Source organism: Sinocyclocheilus grahami, unplaced genomic scaffold (genome assembly GCF_001515645.1).
Source record: "Sinocyclocheilus grahami isolate Dianchi unplaced genomic scaffold, SAMN03320097.WGS_v1.1 scaffold655.1, whole genome shotgun sequence".
NCBI lineage: Eukaryota > Metazoa > Chordata > Actinopteri > Cypriniformes > Cyprinidae > Sinocyclocheilus > Sinocyclocheilus grahami.
The window spans coordinates 956646-983347 of record NW_015505834.1 but is presented as its reverse complement, the minus strand read 5'-3'; the positions used below and the strand labels follow the sequence as shown (position 1 = coordinate 983347).

At 34.0% G+C, this 26702-nt stretch overlaps 1 protein-coding gene across 1 annotated transcript in view; it reads left to right on the top strand.

Annotated features, from left to right (window-relative positions):
* The first annotated feature begins 8215 nt into the window (after nt 1-8215).
* LOC107558670 (SH3 domain-binding protein 2-like) overlaps nt 8216-26702 on the top strand; it is a 23585-nt gene continuing 5098 nt past the window's right edge. The window contains exons 1-10 of the mRNA XM_016242328.1: nt 8216-8355; nt 18070-18213; nt 21019-21136; nt 21239-21306; nt 21621-21703; nt 22516-22572; nt 22868-23396; nt 24746-24857; nt 25284-25339; nt 25617-25695. Coding sequence (XP_016097814.1) covers nt 8270-8355; nt 18070-18213; nt 21019-21136; nt 21239-21306; nt 21621-21703; nt 22516-22572; nt 22868-23396; nt 24746-24857; nt 25284-25339; nt 25617-25695 — 1332 coding nt within the window. The 5' untranslated portion in view covers nt 8216-8269. The remainder of the gene's footprint in view (nt 8356-18069; nt 18214-21018; nt 21137-21238; nt 21307-21620; nt 21704-22515; nt 22573-22867; nt 23397-24745; nt 24858-25283; nt 25340-25616; nt 25696-26702) is intronic.

Sequence of the window (26702 nt, the reverse complement as noted above, 5' to 3'; positions counted from 1 at the left end):
CAAATTACGAGTCTATAATCCATAATAATGCCAATAATGCTAAAGTTAATCTCCTGTTGTCCTCTCACATTGCACCCACATATTTCTTTAGAGCTGTTTTAGCTGTTTAAATGGTGCTTCATCTGTGCAAATTTCTGTCCTACTCAGACAAGATGGCTTTTTCATTAGAGAAGCCAATATATGGATGGATGACTCATGTTAGTTAAAAATGAAATTGAAAACGTCTTAATGACATATTTGTTTCTTACAAACACGCAACTTTTTGGCTTTGAGTGATGTTAATTGATGGACTGGAGTGGTGTGGATTATTGTGATGTTTTTATCAGCTGTTTGGACTCTCATTCTGACGGCACCCATTCACTGCAGAGCCTCCACTGGTGAGCAAGTCATTTAATGCTACATTTCTCCAAATCTGATGCGGAAACAAACTCATCTACATCTTGGATGGTCTGAGGGTGAGCAAATTTTCTACATATGTGACCCTGGACCACAAAACCAGTCATAAGGGTCAATTTTTTTTAAATTGAGATTTATACATCATCTGAAAGCTAAAACAATATAAACAATAAACAAGCTTTCCATTGATGTATGGTTTGTTAGGATAGGACAATATTTGGCCGAGATACAACTATTTGAAAATCTGGAATCTGAGGGTGCAAAAAAATCGAAATATTGAGAAAATCATCTTTAAAGTTGTCCAAATGAAGTTCTTAGCAATGCATATTACTAATCAAAAATTAAGTTTTGATATATTTATGGTAGGAAATTTACACAATATCATCATGGAACTTGATTCTTACTTAATATCCTAATGATTTTTGGCTTAAAAGAAAAATCTATTATTTTGACCCATACAATGTATTGTTGGCTATTGCTACAAATATACACCAGCGACTTAACACTGCTTCTGTGCTCCAGGGTCACAAATTTTCATTTTTGAGTAAACTGGTCTTTAAAACAAAAATAAAAATGCAGTTCGTTACCAGAAACCAGTTAAGGAAAGTAAAGTGTGCTCAAGAGTTTGTTTGTTTTTTGCCAGTATGTGTCTCCAACAGCAGGTGGAGTCATTGACTAGAACAATGTGTGTGATTCCTGTTAGTGGATTCCTGTTATCAGTGCTGTAAGTACTGAGCTGGCCTGACATGTCTTGTGGCACTTGTTTTGACAGAGAAAATCTATACAGTAATGCATCAAGCCAAGAGGGGGATTTTGAGAAACAAAAGTCTCAGGGCTTTCTCTTTATGCCAATAACTCCCAATACAAATACAGTTGTATGGGAACAGTTTATTTGAATGAAATGCAAATGTCTATTTTATGTTTGCATACAGTTTTAACATAAATCCAGAATAAATCCCACGCTTTCTCTCTTTTCATATTATGGAGTTAAGTGATAAGAATAACTTTCAATAACTTTTATTATTATTGACGCCATATTTTTTATGAGAAAACCTCAGGTCTTTGAGTCATTGTAAGTATTTCCTTTGAATGGAAGGTAATAATAGAAACCAGTCCCAGATGCGTGGGCTAAAGACATGCATCAGTCGCACGCTGAGATGTGGGTTGACTTGCATCGGACACACTTTCACTTCCTCTACACATCAGTTCAGTTGTTATTGAATCTCTTACAAAACAACATAATGATACCCAGTTATTCAGTACAAAGCAAACAGAGCAAGAACAAGATTAAACAGAAAAAGTTCATCTACAATGAAGCTTCATCAAAAAAGACGCATTTTATCAGATTTGTTTGTACCTTCCTATCTCGTGCGGTAACTCAAAGTGCCTGTGCTGCGACTTAACTACTTTTAATAGACAGTAGTTAGTGGTTCTGCTTTCATGATCTACTTCAATGCACCGTTTGATGTTCATTATCTGCAGAAGTCAAGGGATCCTGTGATGTGTTTTTTTTTGGTAGGCCGCACAAAGAAACCACTTTGCTATTTAACTGCTATTAGACCGGTATTTAACCCAACATATTCCATTAAGCGGGCTACGATAATGAGAGCACACATTACATGAAAAGGACTTGTATATACTGAGATAAATGCACAAATTCAGAATGAACGTGACAGCTTAGTACTGTACATCTATCTAATTTTTAGCATGACATATGATACCATTCAAAAATTTGGGGTCAGAATTTTTTTATAGATGCATTTGTTCAGAAAGGATGCATTAGATTAATCAAAAATGACTAAGTAAATTTTGCATTGTTACAGATTTATGTTTAATAGAAATGCTGTTCATTTAAACTTTCTAATATACTGAAAAAAGTATTTCTAAACGATCATGTGTTCTTTTAAATTGTAATAGTATTTCAGACTATTACAGTTTTATTTTTGGTCAGATAAATGCAACCTTGGTGAGCAGAAGAGACTCTTTCAAAAACATACCAACCTCAGTATGTTGAGCAGTAGTAGTGTAAGAATAGAATATCCCGCAGGAAGTTAAATGAAGGTCTCTGTCTACGTTTTGTCCAGATACATGTGGAAATTAAAGCCATTTGCATTTAGTGAATGATGCATTGATCATATTGTTTGGCCTAGGTTCAGTCAATCTTTCAATAACTAATTCACCAATTCTTGATTCATAGCAGACCCACTTTAGATCAAGTGTCTTTCACTACTACAGTATGTACTACTGCTTTGTGTACTGTATGCTACTCTGTGGTTAAGTGCTGACTGACTACACCTAGATTTAGAGATTAGGTTGAGGCTTTAACATACTTATCAATATATTTCCCTTTGGGAAAACAATAATAAACATCGTACTTGGCAATCTCACAGTCACTGATTGTGTACAAAAGAGCTGCTACATTCCAGCTAGCAAAATATATGTTCTAAGAATGTTTTGCTAACATACCCATTAAGTTTGAGAATGCTAAATTATGAACATTCAAATTTATTATTATTATTTTTATTAAAAAAAATGTCTTGGTTAAATGAACGTTAAGGGAACGTTCCACTACTGAAACAAGTAGTAACATTTAAAAACGTTCAACAAATGAACATCCAACTAAAACATTTCAGAAAAAAGTGCCATGAGTGATGTTTAAATAAAGCAGTAAGCCCCGTGAAGCCGTGGTTTACAGTGAATTTATAACGGCTAAAGGGCGTTGCTAGGCACGACGCGAAGTGGACAACCCCCTTAGCTGTTATAAATTCACTGTAAACCACGGCTTCACGGGGCTTATTGCTTTTATAAAACGGTTATTCCATATACGTAGTAAGGTTTCACAAAATAAAACAGAGCAAATAAAGTGTAATGATAATAATAAAAACAGTATTCTTCCACCAAACAATGTAGTTGCCGAGCAACACACAAATGTAAACAAAGGTGTGTGTTTGTAGAGTAATTTACAACAGCTTCGAACTTGGCTCAACCAATCAGAATCAAGGACCGGAACGATCCGTTTTATAATAATGTTTTTAGAATGTTATTGTCACGAATCCTGTCCATGGACTTCCGTTCGATCACCACCAGAGGTCACCCTTCCATTACATTGACTCTCGCACTACACAAACTGTTGCATGTCGTCCCGGACTACATATCCCATCATCCATTGCACTGATTGCACACAGCTGTAACCAATCACACATTCACTATATAACACTCACTCAGATCCCTTTCAAGCTGCCGAGTATTGTTTAGCATCTATGCTGTTATGCGTAGCTACTTTACGGAGCCAGTTCCCGGTCCTAGTGTGAGTTTCTAGTTCTGAGTCTAAGTCTAGTTTATCCTGTTCATTGCCTTAGTAATTTCATGTTTTGATCCTAGCCTGTATATCTCGTTTCTGTATGATCTCTCCCTGCCCTGAAGTATAACGCCTGTCTTGGATTACCCCTCTCGTCTCGCCCTGTTCGGATACTGTTTATTCATCGCCTGGACCATCGCTTGTGTTTCAGATTACTCTTCAGTCATGCCCTCTATGTGCCTGTTTGCCATTGTCCGACCCTTGCCTGTTTTGACTATCTTTCAGAATAAAGCTTTGCACATGGATCCGCACGCCTCTCGTCTTGTTTGCCCCGTAACAGTTATTAAAGACTTAAAAACTTTGAATGAACATTAAATGTTACTGGAAAAATGTTTGTTTGTAACATTGAGAGAACCTTGCCAGAACGTTCCTTGTTAGCTGGGATGATATTAGTGTGCTAAAACTTTAAATCACTTTCGAAATATACTTTAAATAGCGTGATTGTCAGCTATGTGGAGTTTCGTATCAAAATATACATTGCTGATTCTGCATTCTGTAGCATAGCTGTGAATGCGGCCTGAAAATCGAAAACATCATTCAAGTGGAAAGTTTGTGTCACTGGTCTTAACTTCATCATATTCCACTCTTTGTTGCTATTTAAAACGGACAGCAGCTATTTATATAATTACTATTTAGATTTTCGTAAGGCAAGTTTTACCTACTAATCTGTCTATTTTTCTTAAATTTCTCTTTCTGTTCTGTTTTCCATGTCGGCTCTTTATGCAGATGTTCTTCAATAGCCCCGTGTGGGTGGAAGATGGTGGTGAGGTACATGGAAAACAAACAAAAAAGACATTTAGACACTCACAGTCAGTTCTCACTTCACTGTGCTCATTTACATGCCACTTGCTGGAAGTCTACAACCACGCGGCCTCTATAGTGCTTCCTCTGTTCGTGGGCTTATGTCGTTTTTCAGTCAACTGTTGCTTTTAATCTGATTTTATGCATTGGTTTTATTTTAAGGCAGAGGCTATTTGCACTAATTGTAAGTAATAGTTATGCTAGCAGTTATTTATACTTAGTGCAAATAGTAGCAGATGCTATTATCACCTCAGTGTATTGTAATAGCCTACATTATGAAACAATAATAACAACATAATCAGCGTATATGATTACATTTATAAAATTCATAAGTGGATGCTGCCTTATTGGAACCTTGCTTGTTCAATAGCCCACCTTTAAATGCATTAGGCACTTTATTTCCACTTTTTGAATGTTTTCTTTGAAACCGGGTTAGTCGCATTAAAGCCAAAGCCACTATCTTTTCTGTTCACAACACTACTCATGTTACCAGATCTGTTTCTTTTGTCATTTCGTGTGGTTCAACCAGACAATGGTGAGTGGAGTTTGTGTAAATTTAGCCTTTGCCGAAAAGACGAGTTATTTGCATTTTGTGAAAATTATTGTGTATAAATAATTCAATAATTATTACATTATTTATACAGTCCATTATTTGAATCATACAAGTGGCAAAGTGCTTTCAAATTGGCATGAAACGGAAATTGCGATCAGTGTTGTTTATGGAAAACGAAAAAATTGAAGGACTTTGACTTTGACTATTGGGAATTGATTGGATCATTTACTAATTGCTGAAATCTCATGTGAAATCAACAGGTAAAAAGATGAGCAAAAAATTATGTGCAAAAATAAATACATAAATTAATGAATATTTATAATAAGCACAGTAATATAGACCATAAATATTAAAAAAGTGTCAGTTTAAATTTCATGGTGATTTTAAGATGTCAAATGGCCTTCATATGTAGTATATTTTCATGTGTAATAATAATGTGCAATCAACAAGTAATCGATAAACAAACATTATGGCATTTTCTAAACCTAAGTAGAACCTATTTAACATCTGCAATTAATTCAGGCTTATGGTTTGAATTTGAATAGTGCTATTTTATAAAAAAAAATTATATTTATATTTGATATATATTTTTAATTTTTATATTTATATTTTATAGATTAAAAGATGGAAAATCTTCCATTGACTTCCACTGACTGTGGCATCAAGATGTAACCAATTGTCATTAATATTTATATAGCTCCATTGCAACTGCCATTCATTATTGCACTTATTTGCATAATGAATCATTGCTGGCAATTCTATTTTCTTGTCTATTTTTAACCATATAGTCACCATTTATAACTCAAATTTGCTGTTGCATTGCTTGCTGATTCTCGTAATACACAGCCAACAGAAAACAGTTCAAAAGCAGCGCATGTCTGATGCAACGTTTTATTTATGCAGAACTAAAACCCAAAGCTAGTGAAAACTTTGATACTTTTTCTTCAGCTATCTTGCATTCACTAGAATTCTTTCAGGAAACGTCAAACGAATTGCTCCACGAGAATGATGTAACATATGAGACAAAATTATTTTTGCCTGTAATAGATGCACTGAACAGTCGTTTCCATACCTTTAAAACAGCATTTTCCGTTGAACTGAATTGGTAGAATATAGAAGTGTAAGTTGAATATATAAAACCTATGCAGTGCAAAGAATCATGCATGCACTCATCGATGCATGAAGATGTTCAGTGGGTGGCATGGCTGATTGAAACCAGCTCTTGATGAGCAACAGAACAAAGGCAGAGTTGTAAATGGGAGGATCATAAATAGCATATTCAAGTTCAGCAGAGAGGAAGTGGACTTGTGCTCACTATTAACCACTAACATTAAGCTCACAAGCTAAGCTCCATTAGATCATCTCAATGGGTAAGTCCTTTTATTAATTTGAAACAAATCCTTCTACATGATGACACCTGGTATTCGGTTAATTGTTGCTTTACAGATTTTGCTTTTGGCTTAAAATACTGGGGTAGATCATGGGGCTCCGGAGAGGCGATGTAACTTGTGTACATCCCTCCGAACTGATGAAAAAGAGAAGGAACTCGTTTGAGTTTGCATCCTCTTTCAGGGGACTTCTGCTGGTTTTTATTTTTAGAGCATGTTGTAGAAGGTCCCAAATCTGGAGGTATCTTCATAGTAAGGCTGTTATCGCTATGGCAAACTACTGTAGTTCATAAAATTCTGTCATAATTGGGTGGTTTTGACGTACGGATCAGTTGAAGATCATTTGGATGGTGTTGGATGTCACATATGCAGATAAACAGCATTAAGTAGAGTTCAAGAGGAGACATTGTTCGGTCCTTTTTTTCTTTTTTTTTTACAATAAATTAAATAATTGTGTTTCTATTTGAAAGATTAAACTTAGTATTTTTTTCATGATTACGGTTACTTTTTATTTTGTCACAAAATGTAACTATATTTTGGCCCAGATTTTTATGCAACGTTGGATACACTCGCAATATATACTATATAGCAACTGCTTGATTGCTTGTGTCGTCGCAAAATGTAACTATATTATTGCCCAACTGAATAAGTCATAAAGAAGTGAAGATATTACAAACATTAACATCATGATTTTCAGTAAAGCATCTTTGGAATGAATGTGTATTGTGAAAATATATATAGAGACGATGTGCTATAGACGTAAATCTGACTAGACTTTGACGAATAACTGAGGTAACTGAATTTGAGTGGTAATTCTCTGTATAGTCTGTAATTGTATTACAAATTTGGTCAGCTGTGTGTCATGTGTCATGCTTCCATGTAGTTTGCTCTATATAACACAGGCAACAGTGTTCATAAAAAGGAAGTAAGAAAAGGCTTTGTTTACCTGTGGGAACGCCTGTATTTACCACATGTTCAGGAACGTGACCATATATGACTGTTGGCATTCAAAAGTCTAAAGTATTTATTTATAAAACAAAGGCCATTCTTGGTAGCTAGGTGCTTGCTAATTGGTCAAAAGGTTTTGACCAATATTTGGCTAGAGAATTTTGGATTTTGTTTCTCATTTCTGTGACAATTGTAAATTGTATTGCTTAGAAAAGTAATAGGACACATTTGAGTTACAATTCATGTAGCAGAAACCGTTTCAGAGGAGTTACGTGTCAAAATTTAGTAGTTAAGATTAAGGTTTGTTGTTCAAGTCTCTAACCTTAATATGAGCAAGTCATACTAACCACTAACGGACAACTGTCTCTTTGCGTCACCCGTGAAGTTTTAACACAGCACACTTCTGTTTTCAGACTTTGGTAGTCTTTGGTTACATGAATGTACATAGAGGCCTACAGGCTACGAGATATTTCTAGGAGTCAACATAGCTGTTGCAAGCTTGTCAGACTAGCCGCCTCGACTACGTCATTTCATGTTAAAGAGGTGGAAAGTCCCTGCAAGTGAATTCAAGTCCTGAGAACTTTGGCCAGTCAGTTTGTCCACACAGCCACCAAAAGGAAGTGACTTTGTGACACAGAAAAAGGCCGCGCCAATGTGGGCCTTGAGAGGAAATGACTTGCACTGTGCATGAGCCTGAGATCACAGGCTGTCTCCGCTCGCCTCCGCTCTATCAGTCGTGCCTGAACCCTCAACAAACTCGCTCGACTTCCGACTGTACGACACGCATCAACCAGAGAACATGGTGACAAACCCCAGCCAGTACGAATGGCTCTTTCTGTGAAAAAAAATCGCTCCTTTGGTCATTTGCAACAGTCGCATGCGAAGATGTGCATCCAAGATTTCTGTAACAAGTAAGTATGCGGGTTTCTTTGCCTTTGTGCTTTTCGAGTCCTCTTAGAAATCCATAATCTGGTAGTCTGCGACTACATTAGCGATGGTATTGATTATTTGCTTTTTAAGCTTCTTTTTGATTTTGAGTTGCCAAGCTATTGCAAAGCGGTTAGTAATTCCCACAAGTTTGAGGATTGCCGCAGTTTGTGGACTAGTATTGTGCTAGACCAAAAAGTGAACGTGGTTGTGATTTCTTGTCGATTTTAAGAAATACAGTAAAAACGTGGGTAGTTTGTGGTGATGGACTGAAGTGCACCCACATGGTGCCCACAAAATACAGTAGTGCTTATTAGTGTTGGCCACATATAATCTGTAGTTTGACTCCAGATAAAATGTAAGATGTGGATTGAATGTAAAGAAAATGTCCTTGTGTTTTTTCATTCATACTGTTTTTTTGCAGGGAAAACCCCTACCGTACTCAAGGCCGCAAAATGTACTTTACATTACACCTTTACCGCTAAACTCCTACCTAATGTAAAATGTGTTTACATGACCTTTTCAGTCTGGATGCACATGCATCCGTACACATTAGAATATGGGGGCGCATCCAACTGACTGTGAAACTGTGATGTTGTTATAACTAACCTGTGTAGGCAGATGTTTGAGACGAGCGTCATGTGCCATTGATGGAGGCTGTGTTTCATGTGTACCTCATCTCCTGTTTTATTTTAAAGCCTTTCTTCCGTTTTTAAGTGATGTGAACATATTAGCAGGCAGGAAATGCAGGAAGGATGTAGATGCAGAGCAAAAATAATTACAGCAACTGCTGCCTACAGACTCTTTTCTTACCTTTGGTTTGTAACATGCATTAACATAAGAGAATGGTGCCCTCATTGAAAAAGCCTTGTGTAAATAGAGATAAATTTGTTTAAATAAAGGAACACTATATGTTTAAAGTATAGGGATTCACTATTAACTAGTAGCATATTGGCATGCATATTACTAGCATATTGACTGTTTATTTGTACTTATAAGGTGCTATTTTAATGGTTATTCTGCATGACCATATTCTAGATCCCTTAACCCTACCTTATGCCTAAACACTACAACAACTACCTTACTTAATATCAGTAAGTAGCAAATTAGGGGTTAATTGAGGGGGAAACTCTTAATAGTGTTAATAGTGAGTATGTGCTCTCTATTCTAAAGTGTTACCAGAATATATGCTTTTATATTAGTATATAATGGGTTTGAGCATATTAATCTTGTATAAACATGTTTTTGTAGCAGCATAAAGTCTGTCTACTGTGTACTTGTTTTATTTTTCCTATTTAAGGTGAAGTCACATCTAATGTTGTTCGATGAAATGATGAAATTCAGCCATTTCAACAGAAATTCACACGATTAGGAATTTCGAGGGTGAAAGATTTCCCCACACAGACGTTGCAACAGGTTCTAAGTGAAAACTGCTTATTTTGAAAGCGACTTCTGTGCACAGTAAAAATATAAATATATATATATATATATATATATATATATATATATATATATATATATATATATATATATATATATATATATATATATATAAAGAAAATACAATTTCAGTCTTTCTACATCAAAATGTCATTTTAATTCAATGTATTACTAATTTCGTAATTTACTCATTTCAGAGTGAAAATAGTTTCTACATTGAATTTTATTAGTGTGTGCACTGTGCTTCATACATCACTATAATATTAACAATAGACCTTTTTGCCCATTAAACTTCACTAAGGTGACCACACATTTAGACATTTAGGAAGAGACTGTTTGATTGACACGTGGAAAAGACCAGCATGGAAAATTACTCTGGCCCAGCCATCCGTGAATAGCTATACAGAAAAGAATTAGTGGATTAGTAGAAGTACCAGATATAGTGGAACGTACAGACATATATAAGTGTATTGTACTGCTAATATTTCATGCCACTAACCTAACAAATCCCGATTAGTTCATCCTCAGAATCACTCTTTTCCCACATATGGTTAACCATACAATATGTGGACCAGTGTTAATGTGACACTCAGCTGTGCTAATAACATTTAAAACCTTGTTCTAGTTTTTTTAAAGGAGATTTACACACTGACTAAAGACTAGACAGCTATTAGCTGTCACAACTTTGCTTGACTAAGAAATTGCAAGTGAAACACCAGTTTAAGTGAAGATATTTGTGAATATGTTAGCTAGCCACTGGCTTCGCTAACTCTGGTGAACTGGACAAATAAAATTGACTCTAAAATCAAATTGACATTCATTTATCACTTCTTTTAGTTACTTTTTCTGGTTGCTAGATGATGTGTTTTATGCAGTCAGCTTAAAGTGACTAGGATGTCGGATAGAAGATAAAAAGCTAGGCATTTACAGTGTTGTTGAATGCTTTTATCTGTTGATTTGGTGTAGTGGTTTTATGACGGTCTCAGCTTCTGCCTAGTAAGTCAGTACAGTGTGACAGACACCTCTCCTACGTTATATATCACCTGATCGTGTGCTAACAAGACGCAGTATATTATTATACTCACCCACGCCTTAAGAGCAGGTCGAGTTCTGGTCATTGTGGATGGAAACATTGTTCAAATGTCTCAAGCAGTAAACAGTCTTGTGTGGAAAGTCTGACACGCCACTGACGTACAATATTTCATTGCTTTCATATAGTGGAAATGTATACTATTCACTTAGCAGATTCCTGGTCGTATTGTGAATAGTGCTATTCCAAAGAAAAAGACTTTTACACATAGGCTAATCTTTAATCGAATTGTAATAGCTTGCACTGCCTCTGAAAGAACTTTACATTTCTTACATTTCTACAAGAACTTTACATTGTCATCATAATAATGTGGGTGGGGAAAATAGCCAAATATGTTTCAGTTCCCTTCTTCTTGTGGACTGGCTGACTTGAACTCTTGTACTTTCAAGAAGAGGGAACATTAGTGAACATTGTGGTTGTGTGTGCATTCGGGAATTCCTCCAAGACGACCATATTCACTTCTTCCATATTTACTTCTTCATTTCCCACATTTCTGATTGCATGTGCATGTTATTCTACACACACACACACACAAGAATTACACAATTATTATTAATTATTACATTAGCTCCCCCTCTGAAAGCAGTGTGGCTCCATTCCAGTACATTAAGCCCACTTTTCATGATCCATTAATAATGGATAATCCAGTTCTGTGCTAAATTGTACCCTCTGAAATGCCTCACGTTTTAAAAATAAAACGGAAACTGTGTTTGAACTCTTAGTACTTCATGCTTATCAACACACGAAGTTACGTTTCTAACAACGGGATCAGGAAGTTGTTTGAACGAGGCTAAAATCTTCACCACCCCACCCTGTATTTTGTTACAGTTTCTATAGAGCATGACTAGCCTGTGTCTGATTACTGTCTGTGTTTATGTTCTTCTGGAGATTTAAGATTAATATTTAATAGTTTAGCGTAACCCATGTGTTTGCTTGCAGTGGCAGGGCGTTACTGGGTCATTCTGGGTAATACTTGAATACTTGACTAGTTTTTTTTTTTGTTACACTTTATTTTAAGGTGTCCTTATTACAATGTAATTATATAAGTAAGTAATGAGTAGTATTAATTAAAACATGTTCTTACAGTAGGGTTTGGATTAGGATTAGTTGAACATAAATTTGCATAAATACTATAATAATTAAATGTAACATGTAAAAAGGACACTGTAAAAAAAAGTGGGTTACACTTTATTTTAAGGTGTCCTTGTTACAATGTAATTATACATTTAAGTACTGAGTAATATTAATTAACTACATGTACTTATTATATGGTTAGGGTTGTGATTAGGGTTTGGCTTAGGGTACTTGCATGTTATTATCCATAATTAATTGTTATTATAATAGTAAGTACATGTAACACGTGTAACAAGGACACAAAATGCTAAAATCTTCACCACCCCACCCTGTATTTTGTTACAGTTTCTATAGAGCATGACTAGCCTGTGTCTGATTACTGTCTGTGTTTATGTTCTTCTGGAGATTTAAGATTAATATTTAATAGTTTAGCGTAACCCATGTGTTTGCTTGCAGTGGCAGGGCGTTACTGGGTCATTCTGGGTAATACTTGAATACTTGACTAGTTTTTTTTTTTTGTTGCACTTTATTTTAAGGTGTCCTTATTACAATGTAATTATATAAGTAAGTAATGAGTAGTATTAATTAAAACATGTTCTTACAGTAGGGTTTGGATTAGGATTAGTTGAACGTAAATTTGCATAAATACTATAATAATTAAATGTAACATGTAAAAAGGACACTGTAAAAAAAAGTGGGTTACACTTTATTTTAAGGTGTCCTTGTTACAATGTAATTATACATTTAAGTACTGAGTAATATTAATTAACTACATGTACTTATTATATGGTTAGGGTTGTGATTAGGGTTTGGCTTAGGGTACTTGCATGTTATTATCCATAATTAATTGTTATTATAATAGTAAGTACATGTAACACGTGTAACAAGGACACAAAATAAAGTGTTACCAAAAAGTGTTTTTTTTAATGTTTTGTTGGATGTGCATGGAATTTACCACAGGGACATGTATAATGTAAATATAATGTAGTGGTTAATTTGTTGAGAAACTATTTAAATACAAACTCATTTGACATGTTTTAATATCTACAGTAGTCAACCTTTGAAGTGCATCAAAAAAGTTAATCAATGTTGTCCTAAGACAAGAACACATTTTGGTTTTAGGACAACTTTGAAAGGTTTTGATCCACTTCAAATGTCGACTAGTGTAATTCAGACTTAATTTTATATAGCATGGAGTATGTAAGAAATGTCTTAAATGGTTGAGGTTTAAAAAGCACTGGAACACTATACATATTATACATATTTGAAAACCTTTATTTGCCTAATAATTTGTGAAAAAGGAAACACTCTTTTGAAAATAATTATTAAAATGTGTATTGAGGTGTAAAAAAAGATGTATGTTGTGTACACCACACGACATTTTTAGAGGCATTGCATTACATTATTTTTTTAAAGATGTTTGAGGAGCATGTGTTGTGTATGCCAGATTTTTAGAAGCATTACATTTACATTTTGTTGAAAATGTTTGAAAAAAAAAATGTTCAAGTTCAAATTGTAACAGTGACAACTTGAAGACAATAGCAATAGTGATGACTTCTAAGACTTCAAATAGTCTTAGAAACACTACTAAAAAAAAAGAAAAGAAAATAAACGAAACATGATTATACTCAGTTGCGCAAGTGTCAACAAAACACACTTGCCTCTTGTGTTAAATGACACCTGATGTCAATCATGGTTGGAAAGATTGAGCAACAGAGATGAAAAGACAGTCTGCTGTTAGAGTTCTTGTGCAGACTCTTTTTAACCTCATTACATCAACACCAAAACCTCAAGAGAAAGAAGAACTTCTATAAGAAGGCATGCCGCTGCCAGAAACAAGTTACAATGGAATTCAAATACTGATCCTGCTCTTTTAATTTCCTTGAAGTGAAGTCTGTAAGAAGGTCAAGAGGATTTTGCTGACAGTGCCACACTAAACTTCTACTTAACTCCTAAAAATAGCATCCCTTTGCCACAAGCATGCTCCTGGACCATAATTATTTGGTTTGGATATTATAATGTCATGATGAGATGCACTACGCTACCATTACATTTCTCATTTAGGTCACGATTGTCCCATGGGATTCTAATCTCCCCACTCCACCCAGTGTTAGAGGGACTTTCCTCCGTTCCCGTCTGTATCTGCTGACTGGCACTCAGACGTCCAGTATTACGGATAAGCAATAGCAAATTCCACTGTGCGCTCCACAGCCCAGGAGGGGCTCGAACTTTCCAAAGGAAATGTAGGGTTTCCTGTCCTTTCTTTGTGCTGGTCAGATTCAAGGTTTTTGCTGGAGGTTTGGAGATAGCTGTGAAGTCTGTGGTGAGACGAGCATGTCCTCAAACTCTTGATGCTCTCTGGTCTCTTCTGGCAGTATGTTGAGAGAGAGTAAAGCAGTGCAGAGCATCAGAAGATGTGTCAGCAGAAGGTAAGTGTGTGGGATCATGGGACGCTTGGGTTGGTGTTTGGAGAAGTTTGTTTGGAGTTGGGTGTTTAAGTGATGTAGAATTATGTGGTGTTCGTGATCACAAAATACCCTTATGTTGTCATATTCTTTGGAATTTGCTTGGTATTACTAAAAAGCTACATTGAAATTGTGGATGTACTGGGTGTGTTTCGTTGTGAAAGCGAAACTACTTTGTTTGGTCTTCCAAAAGAGGACACGAATAGAAATCAGTGGTTAAGTTGTGTTTACAACACTGTTCCAGAACACTTCAACCCAAATATTCAGATGTGTGTAGAGTAGACTATAATGCCGGCTGTTCTGACCCACAGACTGTAAGTACGTTTTTTATATTTAAAGAATTTGCCACTGACGATTCAAACGCGAGTTTTGGGCAGTGTAGAGTAGCGCTTGTTGTTTGTCATTTCTCCGATCACAAATGCAGACATGGTTTTATGTTTATGTGGCGCGATGCAACGCAATGCGTAAAAAGACAGTATAATTCATTATAATCCATAATTATGGCCCCTCTGGATGCAACAAATGCCTGGTTTATAATGGGTTTTAATGTTTTTGTCTCGTCGCTCCGGCCGGACAGGGCATCACAGTATGGTGAGGGGCGTAATATTTCCATCACATGCTTGAGGTATTCGGCCAATCACAACACACTGGATAGCTGACCAATCAGAGCACACCTTGCTTTTCAGACCGATGAGCTTTGTAAAAATCGACGTGTTTCAGAAAGGCGGGGCATAGATGAGAAACAATAATGTACAGTATGTGGAAAATAATGTGTTTTTTAACCTTAAACCGCATAAACACATTTCATTACACCAAATACACAAAATAATGTTCTTTTTAGCAGCATCATATGATCCCTTTAAAGCTTGGTATAATTAGAAAAAAAGTGTACACAAAATTTATAAAAATTCACATGAAGTTATACGATTTAATGAAATTACATGATTTTTCTAGGTCAACAGAAATACTTTTAAACACTTTTAAAATTAGGCAACTTCATATATCCAGGTTTTCCAACCGTGGTTTTTCAAAGAAACTGTTATTGAGTAAGTGAATTAAAATAGGAAATATCTTGTGTTTTAATTGTTTTCATTTATTTTAATTGTTTGTTTTATCTTATTTTAAATTATTTTAAGTCATCTTCACACCACCTTGGAGGTTTACTGAGGCCCCCCAGTTTAGCACCAGTTTTTTTTTTTTTTGATTCATGTAATATTATTTACATCAATATATCCAGACTTATGGAAATGGTGTGGCATTTTCAACGTTAACTCTTAATTACTCCAGTGATTATATATTTTTGAAAGCTAAAGGACGATATCATGATCCTGATTCCCTCGACAAAAAAAATAAAAATAAAGTAGGATTTTTCCATTGGCTTTTGGATTATTACAGAAAATAAGATCTGGTGCCAACAAACGTTTCCGATTCTTAAATGTTTTGTTCATCATGGTAATATTCACATTTATAAATGTTGAAGCCTAAATCCAATCGCCAAAAGTAAAAAGCTAAACGTAGACTGGTTGCATGACTTCAATGTAACCATCACTTAGCTTCCCACAACTCTTTCAGTCTTTCTGTATAAAAAAATAAAAATAAAATTCTACAAAAGTTTGAGTTAGGACATTTTTAAGAGCCTGATTTAAAACACAATGAGGATGTGAAAGCGATGAGTGAGTAAATGAGTTAATCTGTTCAGCTTGACGGCATTTAATGTCCTGACAACATCTGTAGTGACATTTAGACACTTGTTAGCAACCTCCTTTTTCATGATGACTAAAAGCTTAAAAAAAAATCATGTTGTAGAAGAAAATGGGAAAATATCTTGAGCTTGTGTTCACCACAGACCTTATTTCAGGCATTTGGATAAAAACACTTTCAAAAAACTCATTGACTTCAGGATGATGGAGCCAGAAATGATAAAAAAAATACTGTACATTACTTGCAGAGGGACATTGTTCTGGTTTATTACATCAGTACATCAGAAGTGCTCTTCTGCATGAATGAATCTGATGGTTTGAGGTTTACCCATGGTTGCCCATGAACGTCATCTCAGAATGAGTCTCATTAACTTCACCAAGATCTCTGCTAATAAGATACTTCTACAAAATGTAATCTGAGTTTCTCTGCATATCTGCCATCATTGTACCCCGACCTTCTTTAGTTGTAGGTTTACCATTGAATTGAAAGAAGACGAGATTGCAGTTTTAAACTTTTTTTTTTATGTATTGGCTCAACAGCTCTTTCTAATGAAAGATTAAATGAGAAATCCTCTGTAATTTAGGCCTACCTTTTAGTAGAGATGCCCAACAAACAAAGTGATGTTAATAAAAGGTCTACAAACTTAAAAAGTAACGTTCATTAAAGGTTTAGTTCACCCAAAAATGAAAATTCTGTCATTAATTACTCACCCTCATGTCGTTCCAAACCCGTAAGAGCTTCGTTCATCTTCAGAACACAAATTAAGATATTTTTGATGAAATCTGAGAGCTCTCTGACGCCCCCTATAGATAGCAAGGTTACCACCACGATCAAGGTCCAGAAATGTAGCAAGGACATCTGTAAAATAATCCATGTGACATCAGGGGTTCAACCGTAATATCACGAAGCTACGAGAATACTTTTTGTGCGTAAAGAAAACAATAATAATTTATTCAGCAATTCTTCTCCCCGAGTTACCGTCTTCCGAACGCAATGTAAGCAACGTAATGTTTAAGCTACGTAATGTTTAAATGTTAAATGTTGTTTTCGTTCAGTAGACAGCACGCGCATGCTGAACATAAACAACGCTGATTACGTTGATTACGTTCTGGGGTGCTCCAAAATAGCAGAAGACGGTAACTCGGGGCGAAGAATTGTTGAATAAATTATGTTATTATTATTTTCTTTGCGTACAAAAAGTATTCTCGTAGCTTCGTAATATTACGGTTGAACCCCTGATGTCACATGGATTATTTTACAGATGTCCTTGCTACATTTCTGTGCCTTGATCGTGGTAATATCATTGCTGTCCTTGGAGGGTCAGAGAGCTCTCGGAATTCATAAAAAATATCTTAATTTGTGTTCCGAAGATGAATGAATGTCTTACGGGTTTGATACGACATGAGGGTGAGTAAAGACAGAATTTACATTTTTGGGTGAACTAACCCTTTATGATTTGATTTTGAAAGTTATGTTTTTTTTTAAATAAAGGTTCTTTATTGGCATTTATGGTTCCGTGAAGAACCATGAAACTTTGCATTGCACAAAAGGTTCTTTAGTGGAAAGAATTTTGAATTTGAATTTTTTTTTATGTTCTTCATACTAAGAAAAAAAGGTTATTTTAAGAACTGTTGACTGAAAGGTTCGTTGGGGAACCGAAAATGGTTCTTCTAATCTCTGGCATCACTCTTTTGGAAGCTTCTTTTTTAAGTGTTTTATACCAATAATTCAGTGATGTAATCTGTAATCTGACTATTAGCACAGCTGTGATTTGGCTTTAGGCTTAAGATGTTCTGGTAGTTGTTACAGCAGGGCTAGTGTGTTCTGAGTGGTTGTTGCTAAGTGGTTACTAGTGTTCTGGGGTAATCGTCGAGTATGAGGCTAACTAACATTACCAATCAAAAATAAACCTTTATTGTTGCTTACAGAAACATGGCTGCTACGCCGGTCTCCTGGCCCATTCCCATGAGGGCTATCGGAGCTCAGAATCTGCTCACCATGCCGGGAGGAGTCAGCACATCTGGATATCTGCACAAGAAAGGGGGCAGCCAGTTCAGCCTGATGAAATGTGAGTTTAGCTCAGCTCATTAGAATCTATCAGTCAACAGACAAAACATCAAACATACATTAACATTAGTTAAAGGAAAAAACATTACTGGCTCTAATTTAAAGGGATAGTTCACCAAAAATTGTAATTCTGTCTTCATTTATTCACCTCCTCTTTCATTACGAACCTTTATGACTTTCTTCTGTGGAACATAAAAGATGATATTTTGAAAAATGTTGTTCATCAAACAATAACAGTAAATGGGGTTCAGTGTTGGTTGGACCCCATTGGCTTTCACTGTAAGTGCAAACAATACCTAAAACAGAAACATTCTGTAGATAATTCTTGTTTGTGTACTGTGAAAAACATAAATTCATGCAGGTATGTAATAACATGATGGTGACTAAATAATAACTAAGTTTTCATTTAGGGGTGAACTGTCTCTTTAAAGGAATATCCAGGAATTTTGACCATATTGACCATAAACCAGAAGTTCATCCGTGTAGAAAAGTATTACCCACTCACAGGATGGTTTTATACAGCTTTATAAATCAATGTTAACCAGTAGCTAAATAGTTGTTAAGCATAATTGTAGGTTAACTTTTCTAAAATATTACAGATATTCCGTCATTTAATGCTGGTTACTCCAGAAGTTAAACAGGAATATTTTGTAACAATTTACTATAAGTTTCAGTTTAACATTAGATAATGCATTAGGTGTCATAAATTAGCAATAGAAAATACCACTTAGGTAACACTTTATAATACGGTTAATAAAACTAACAATGAGCAATATATTTGTTATAGTATTTATTAATCTCTGTTAAGGTTAGTTATTATTAACATATTGGCTGTTTATTAGTACTTATAAAGCACGTGTTCTGCAGGACCATATTCGATAGCCATAACCCTACCCAATACCTAAACTTAACAACTACCTTTCTAACTATTAATAAGCAGCAAATTAGGAGTTTATTGGGTCAAAAGTTGTAGTTTATGGTTTGTTAACAGTGAGACCTTAACATAAAGTGTGACCATGGAACCTTATGGTAAAGAAAAAATTAAAATTAAAAAATTAAATTTTTTAACATATGCTAAAACATTTCAAATAGTTCAGGTGCCTTTTTTAAGAGCAAAAGTTTCAATTCTGCACGAACTGGCCTTCATACGCGTTTCCTGTACATGTAAATGCAACAATCGCGTGTCTGTCGGTCATACTTAAGGTCATACTTTCCATGAAGTTAAAGTGGTTGAAAGTGTTTAGATTCCTGCTATAGTTCTTCCTAGCATATGGTGAACATGTAATTATTGTGCATGACTTTTTCCTGCTGTGGTTGGGTAAAAATAGCTCTCTAAATTAATACAGCAGAGCACAGGGAGTGTTTGCGTATGAGCAAGATATATATACGGTCCCTTTAGCCATGTATTTGACACTGAGGAAAACTGTAGTTTACAACTGTAGTTTTACATTTTAAAACATTTGGGGATTTGGTACAATTTTTTTTAGTTTTTGATTACTTTTTTAAGTTTTTGATTATTTTGATTTGATTACTTATGTTCATCAAGGCTGCATTGATTTGATCAAAAATACAGTAAAAACAGCAATATTTTGAAATATTATTCAAATTAAAATGAACTGTTTTCTATTTGAATATATTTAAAAATGAAATGTATTTATGTAAACTGTATTTTCAGCATCATCACTCCAGTCTTCAGTGTCACATGATCCTTCAGAAATCATTCTAATATGCTGATTTGCTGCTCAAGAATTTTTATTATTATTATTATTATTATTATTATTATTATTATTATTATTATTGATATTATTATTATTACTATTATTATTATCAATGTTAAAAAACAGTTGTGCTGCTTCATATTTTTGTGGAAACTGTTATACATTTTTCAGGATTCTTTGATGAATAAAAAGTACAATAAACAGCATTTATTTGAAATATAAATCTTTTGAAACATTATTAATGACTTTACTGTCACTTTTAGTAGTGCTGTCAAACGATTAATCGTGATTAATCACATCCAAAATGTTTTTGTTTACATAATATATGTATGTGTGCTGTGTATATTAATTATGTATATAAATAAATACAAACACATGCATGTATGTATTTAAGAAAAATATGTTATATTTGTAATTTGAAATATATTTATATATAAAATAAATAATATAAGTATAACTATATACATGAAAATACATGTAAATATTTTCAAAATATATACTGTATGTGTGTGTGTATTTATATATAGATAATAAATATACACAGAACACACACATATATTACATAAACAAACATTTTATTTTGGATGCGATTAATCGCGATTAATCGTTTGACAGCACTACGTTTTTATCAATTTAATGTATCCTTGCTGAATAGAAGTATTAAGTATTAATTTCTTCAAAATAAATAAATAAATAATACAGTAGTGTGCACTGAAAAATATATATATATATATATATTTATTTATTTATTTATGTATATAGTGTATGTGTGTGTATTTATATATACATAATAAATATACACAGTACACACACATATATTACATAAACAACAATTTTATTTTGGATGCGATTAATCACGATTAATCGTTTGACAGCACTACATTTTTATTTAATTTAATGCATCCTTGCTGAATAGAAGTATTAAGTATTAATTTCTTCAAAATAAATAAATAAATAATACAGTAGTGTGCATTGAAATTTATTTATATATATATATAAAGACCCCTAACATTTGAATAGTAGATATTTAAATTAAATGTAAAAATTTAAATTAATATATTTTTAAAGACCTCTGTTTTTATTGCTTGGCAGAATCTTACGGGCAGCAGAGGAAACAACGTCTAGCAATGTTTTTCCTTTTAAGATCGTCCACTTCAGTAAGAGACACCGTACGTGGTATTTCTCAGCGGCGAGTGAGGATGAGAGAAGGGTGAGATCATAGGCATGTCAGAGAGCATTGCACAACTATGAACTTTTGGGGGTTTTTTATGTTTAATTAAAACAAAATGTGTGTATTTTTTATGTTTGACAGAAGTGGATGCGGCACTTAAGAAAAGAAATCAGCTATTATAACGATAAAAGAGATCTGCCTCTTCCAAGGTAAACTTGAACTTAAGCGTTGAAATGCTCAATCACTGATGTCAGATGTTAGGTCACGTTGCACTTAGACCACATTTAGGCTACTTGTATTTTCATTTGTGCTTTTTAAACCACTAATGATGCATGAATTATATTTATATCATTCTTACACAATATGGTTTTTACCTTCACATTTTAGCTTCAATGTTTTGGGACTTTTTAACACTACAGCTTCCTTTTTCTTATAATCCCTGCTTGTGAATGTAATTCTGCATTGAAGATTTTAACTGCGTCATCTGAGTCACCTTTCTCCCAAATGGCTTGTGTTTTAATAGTGATGATTTAGATTCTGAGAGCATATACGGGCAGTTAGAGGAGCCGCTGGAAATCAGTCCTGTTGAAGAAGATCCAGAAGCAGGTACACAGTGACAGACATGAAGGGTTTAAAATAATGTGTCTCTGCTTTTACATAGTGTAACCATATAACAACATATATGTGTCTGTAAAATATTTATATAAAAGTATATACAATTATTATATGAATGATTTCATAGTGGTATTTAATAGTTTAATTTTCAACAAATGTTGTATTTAAAAACTTTACAATAGTGTCTTGATTCTTAATATTATTCAAATAAATTAGTTAACATGAGCTTACAATTAACAATACTTTGATATCATTTAGAATCATTAACATTAGTTAATGCTATGTTAAACACGTACTAATACAGTTAACATTAGTTAATGCACTGTGAACTAGCATGAACAAACACTGAAAAAATATTCATTGAAAATGAATATTAACAGGTACAACTTTTGAGTTTAATAATGTATTAGTCAATGCTAAAATTAAAATTATTTGTAAATTGTTGGGTTCATGTTAACTAATATAGTTAACTAATGTTAACGAATGTTTATAAAGTATTACCAGTTAGATTAATAATTGCTGTGAAAAGTTGATACAACTGCATTTTTATTGACTTACATTCGCAAAGATCCTGAAATAACTAAATGATGTAAAATGCATTGTTCATTGTTAGCTAGTGTTACCATAATGCATAGGAACATGATCATTTAGAAGTGTTGTTTTTTTTATTATAATTCTAAATATAATACAATTATATCATTAAAACATTTGATTTTACTAAATATTTGACTCTGTAAATAAATAAATTGCATGACTGAATTTATGTGCATTGTGCATTACTCATTTTATGTATTTTCATTTAGATTATATGACACAAGACGAAGACAGCGATGGAGAGGATATATCGCCTGTGTCCGCAGGTAGATGACTGATTTTTCTGTCATTTCTTTACTCTCAAAAAAGGGACAAAGCTGTCACAAAGCTAAAAGATACATATTTGTGCCTTATTTTCCCCTAAATGGTACATATTAGTACCTAAAGTGGACATATTTGAAAAGGTGATCATTTTGAACCCTGTGATAGTTTTGCACCTCTTTTCTGAATGGGCTTAGTTTAGAGATTGGCACATTTCAGTAGCTGTCTTCAGATTCACTGAGAATATTTGCCTTAGACAGAACCCACACGGTGGAGTAACTGTTTGATGTGTTTTTCCAGGTCGACCCACGGTTCCTCCTCCACCGTATCCTCCACCCCCTGTTCCTGTTCAGCCGAGAGAAAACCGCTTCACGAAAGGCCAACCATTTCCGAAACCGCCACCTCCGCTGCCCCCTCCATTCAAAAAGCCATCCTGTACAGCCAAATGTCCTCCTCCGCCGCTGCCGTACGCCCCGCACCTAGAGAAACCAGACGTACACCTGTCAAACAGAGGCCCCGGTGGCCCCATGCCTCCTTTACCCCCTCCAAACAGCATGAAGCCCATGACAGGCCCCTTTTCCACGATGCCTGCTTATGAAAAGAAGCCGAATGCCGCTCTCATTGGGAATACGGCGGCTACTTTACCCATCGTTGAGAACCTGCAGAAAGTGATTCTGAACTCGTCGAAACCGCACCTGGGGGTGAAGCCCACACTTGACCCGCGGCCCGTCTCGCCTCACCTGTCCAGCTCCGTCAGCAACAGGGCGCTCGGCCAGATACCCAAGCCTCCGTTACCAAGCAAACCCAAACCCAGCAGACCCTCCTTCCAGTAAGAGTCTTTCATTCTCGTTACTGACACCTGTGTCTGGTTTGGTGTTGCGCCGCAGAGACTTTTATGGCTACAAATGTATCAAGACTGCTGTTTAAAGGGTTAAAGGGTGCTCATGCTCGGTCCTGTTATAGAAAAAGAATAACGACTGCGTTCTTTAACTAGAATGACTTTTTACACACATATGTGAGAGTGTTAAACCACACATGTGAGAGTGTCGCAAAACGCTTCAAAGATTAGAATAAAACGTCCTATATTACAAATCCTTAAAGAGTCTTATAATATACAGTGTTTGTGTTTGCATAAAACATTTAAATATTTTCAAAATCGACATTTTGTATTCATGTTGATTTCAAGGTCATGTTTTAAAAACAGTCATTTTTAAGAAATGTAATGACTCTGAAAATGTCATGCGGTGTAACCGTCAAATAAGAATTAGTTCAAAATGTACTTACACCTTGAATACATGTGCGTGTACACATCTTAATCATTATTATAACACAGTGGTTTATGGTTTTAATTGGCTGATTATTTAATTCATATTTTATCAGATATTCTATTCAATATTTTTCAAGGCAACAAATATTTTTACAATTAGAAATTCAGAAATATATATACTGTATATATATTTTTTGTTTGGAAATTCATACTTGACATACTAACCTTGCCTTGTCATATTAATGTCATGAGAGGTCTTCTTTATCTTCAAATCATATCATATCAATTTCCTTTTTTATGTTTTTTTTCCACTGCATATATTTGCATGTCGGTTGTACTACATGACTCTTTTTAAATTCTTTTTTTAATTAAACGTTATTAATTCATTCGTTTATTTATTTATTTGTTTGTTTACTATTTATTTTATTTATTGCTGTTTATTGATTTGCTTATAATAAATAAATACAAGAATGAACGTTTGCCAAAGTGATTTGAGCTTTTAGCTTGTTTGGATGTTGGTTAGACTCTGAAGATGATTTATTAGTGCTGTCAAACGATTAATCGCGATTAATCGCATACAAAATAAATGTTTTTGTTTGCATAATATATGTGTGTTCTGTGTATATTTATTATGTATACATAAATGCACACAGATAAAGTATATATTTTAAAAATATTTACATTTATATTCATATAATTTATATTATAAATAAATATATTTAATAAATAAACATAACCTATTTTCTGAAATATATACATGCATGTGTGTGTCTTTATATATGCATAATAAATATACACAGAACACACACACATATTATGTAAACAAAAACTTTTATTTTGGACGTGATTAATCGCGATTAATCGTTTGACAGCACAAGTATTTATACAAATTGTCTGTGCCTTTTTCTCAGAAGATCGTCACCGGACGGACAGAGTTTTCGCTCTTCTATTGAAGAAAAGCCTTTAAAAAACCGAGTGCAGGGCAAAATTAAAGAAGACTCAGATGATGAGGACTATGAAAATGTAAGTTTGCCTAGTCTGTTCTATTGCTGATAACGCTTGAGCTTAACTCAGGAAAACGGCCATTTAAACAAATTCAAGTTCATTTTAATAAAGGCCTATTTTTACTTAGACGTTTTACTAGACGTTTCAGGATGTGCTGTGTACATTTTATTTCTTGGAGCTCAGGCTTGTTACCTTAAGGAGAGATGTTCAACATCTTTATAAACTTTCCTCTGTCTGCCAAAGCAGAAAACACGAGTCACTTCCTCAATGACATTTTGAATCAAAATAGATTGTGGAGGATAATTTCATAATACTGTTTTGTTTTGCTGTCGCAACATTTACCAAGTTAAGTTATTTTTTTAAACCATATGGTCACCAAACGTTTGACCTTGTTTAGTCATAACAATTAATAATGCCTTTTTGTCACATGTTTTTTCTCATCAGGTAAATTTGCCTAACTCTGTCTTTGTGGACACAATGGAAACCAGTAATGTCGAAAGGTAAAATTAAAAAAAATAGCAATCAACGGTTTGATGCATTGTTTTTCAAAAAAGAAGCCGAATCCTTTAGAACAGTGAATCCAAACCTTTTTGTTTCTTTATCCAAGAAATTATTTGAAGGCATGTACAGTATATGAGCATGATAACTGTATTTTTCTTTCTATTGCTGTCCTCTAGTGGAATGGAGTTGTAGTTGCACTGTTTTTGCTTGACTCATCTAGTTCATGTGTCACTGTGTTCCATTACATTGTTAATTGTCTTCACTTACTGATTACAGATTATTTAAGGATACATACACCTACCCACCGAACGGTCTGTACTGCATCCGCAAATCAGGAACAGGAAAAACATCACAGGTACAACTCAGACTCAGTATGCATATACTATAGGGTTAATAAATATAGATTGGCAATAAAACTTGTATTTATTTAAAAATTTGATTTTGTTACTGTTTTTTTTTTTTGCCTTTTTTTTTTTATCATTTATCAGACGCTTTTATCCAAAGCGACTTACAAACGAGGACAACAGAAGCAATCAGTTGTAGTATTAAAACAACTAAAAACAGATCCAAAACTAAGAGCTAAAATTTATAAATACTACCTATACACATTTTAAAAATAAAGAGATTAAATAAAAATGACAAATGCATACAACAACATTTCAAGACTTAACGTTTAAATGAAAAACAAAAAATTAAGCTAAAAACAATTCAAAATATTAAAAGAACAAAAGGTATAAGAGTATAATAATGATTCTAACATAACACTAAGCCAAACACCAAAAAAACAACTACATATGTGTATGTACAGCCACACACATGCATATATATATATATATATATATACACATGCACATTTATATACATACAAATATATATATTATTTAATTTCCATTTAGTTGTTGAAGTATTAAAATAATTCAAATTAAATAAAACTAAAAACTTAATTAATTTTTTTTCTTTTTTTTTCTGACATTTTATCTTTTAAAAGAACATTTTTTTAATTGGGCCCCTATGTTTAGGTTCAGTAATTTCACTTTGAAGGCAAAGAAAAGGTTATTAGTTATTGAATGCCTTATTTTCAAAAATGTCCAATGATATGTTCATAGGCCTGATAAGAGCTGGATAATTAAAAAAAAAAAATCTCAGATGGAGGTTTTTGCATCTGAAGTCTTCATATTATTATGATAACAAAAATGCCATTATTTTATAACAAAAATATAAAAAATAATTATATGTCATTTTAGATTTTACTTTCTAAAACTGAAAGATAAATGACATTCTGTATAGAATATCAATCAATCAATCAATCAATCTATCTATCTATCTATCTATCTATCTATCTATCTATCTATCTATCTATCT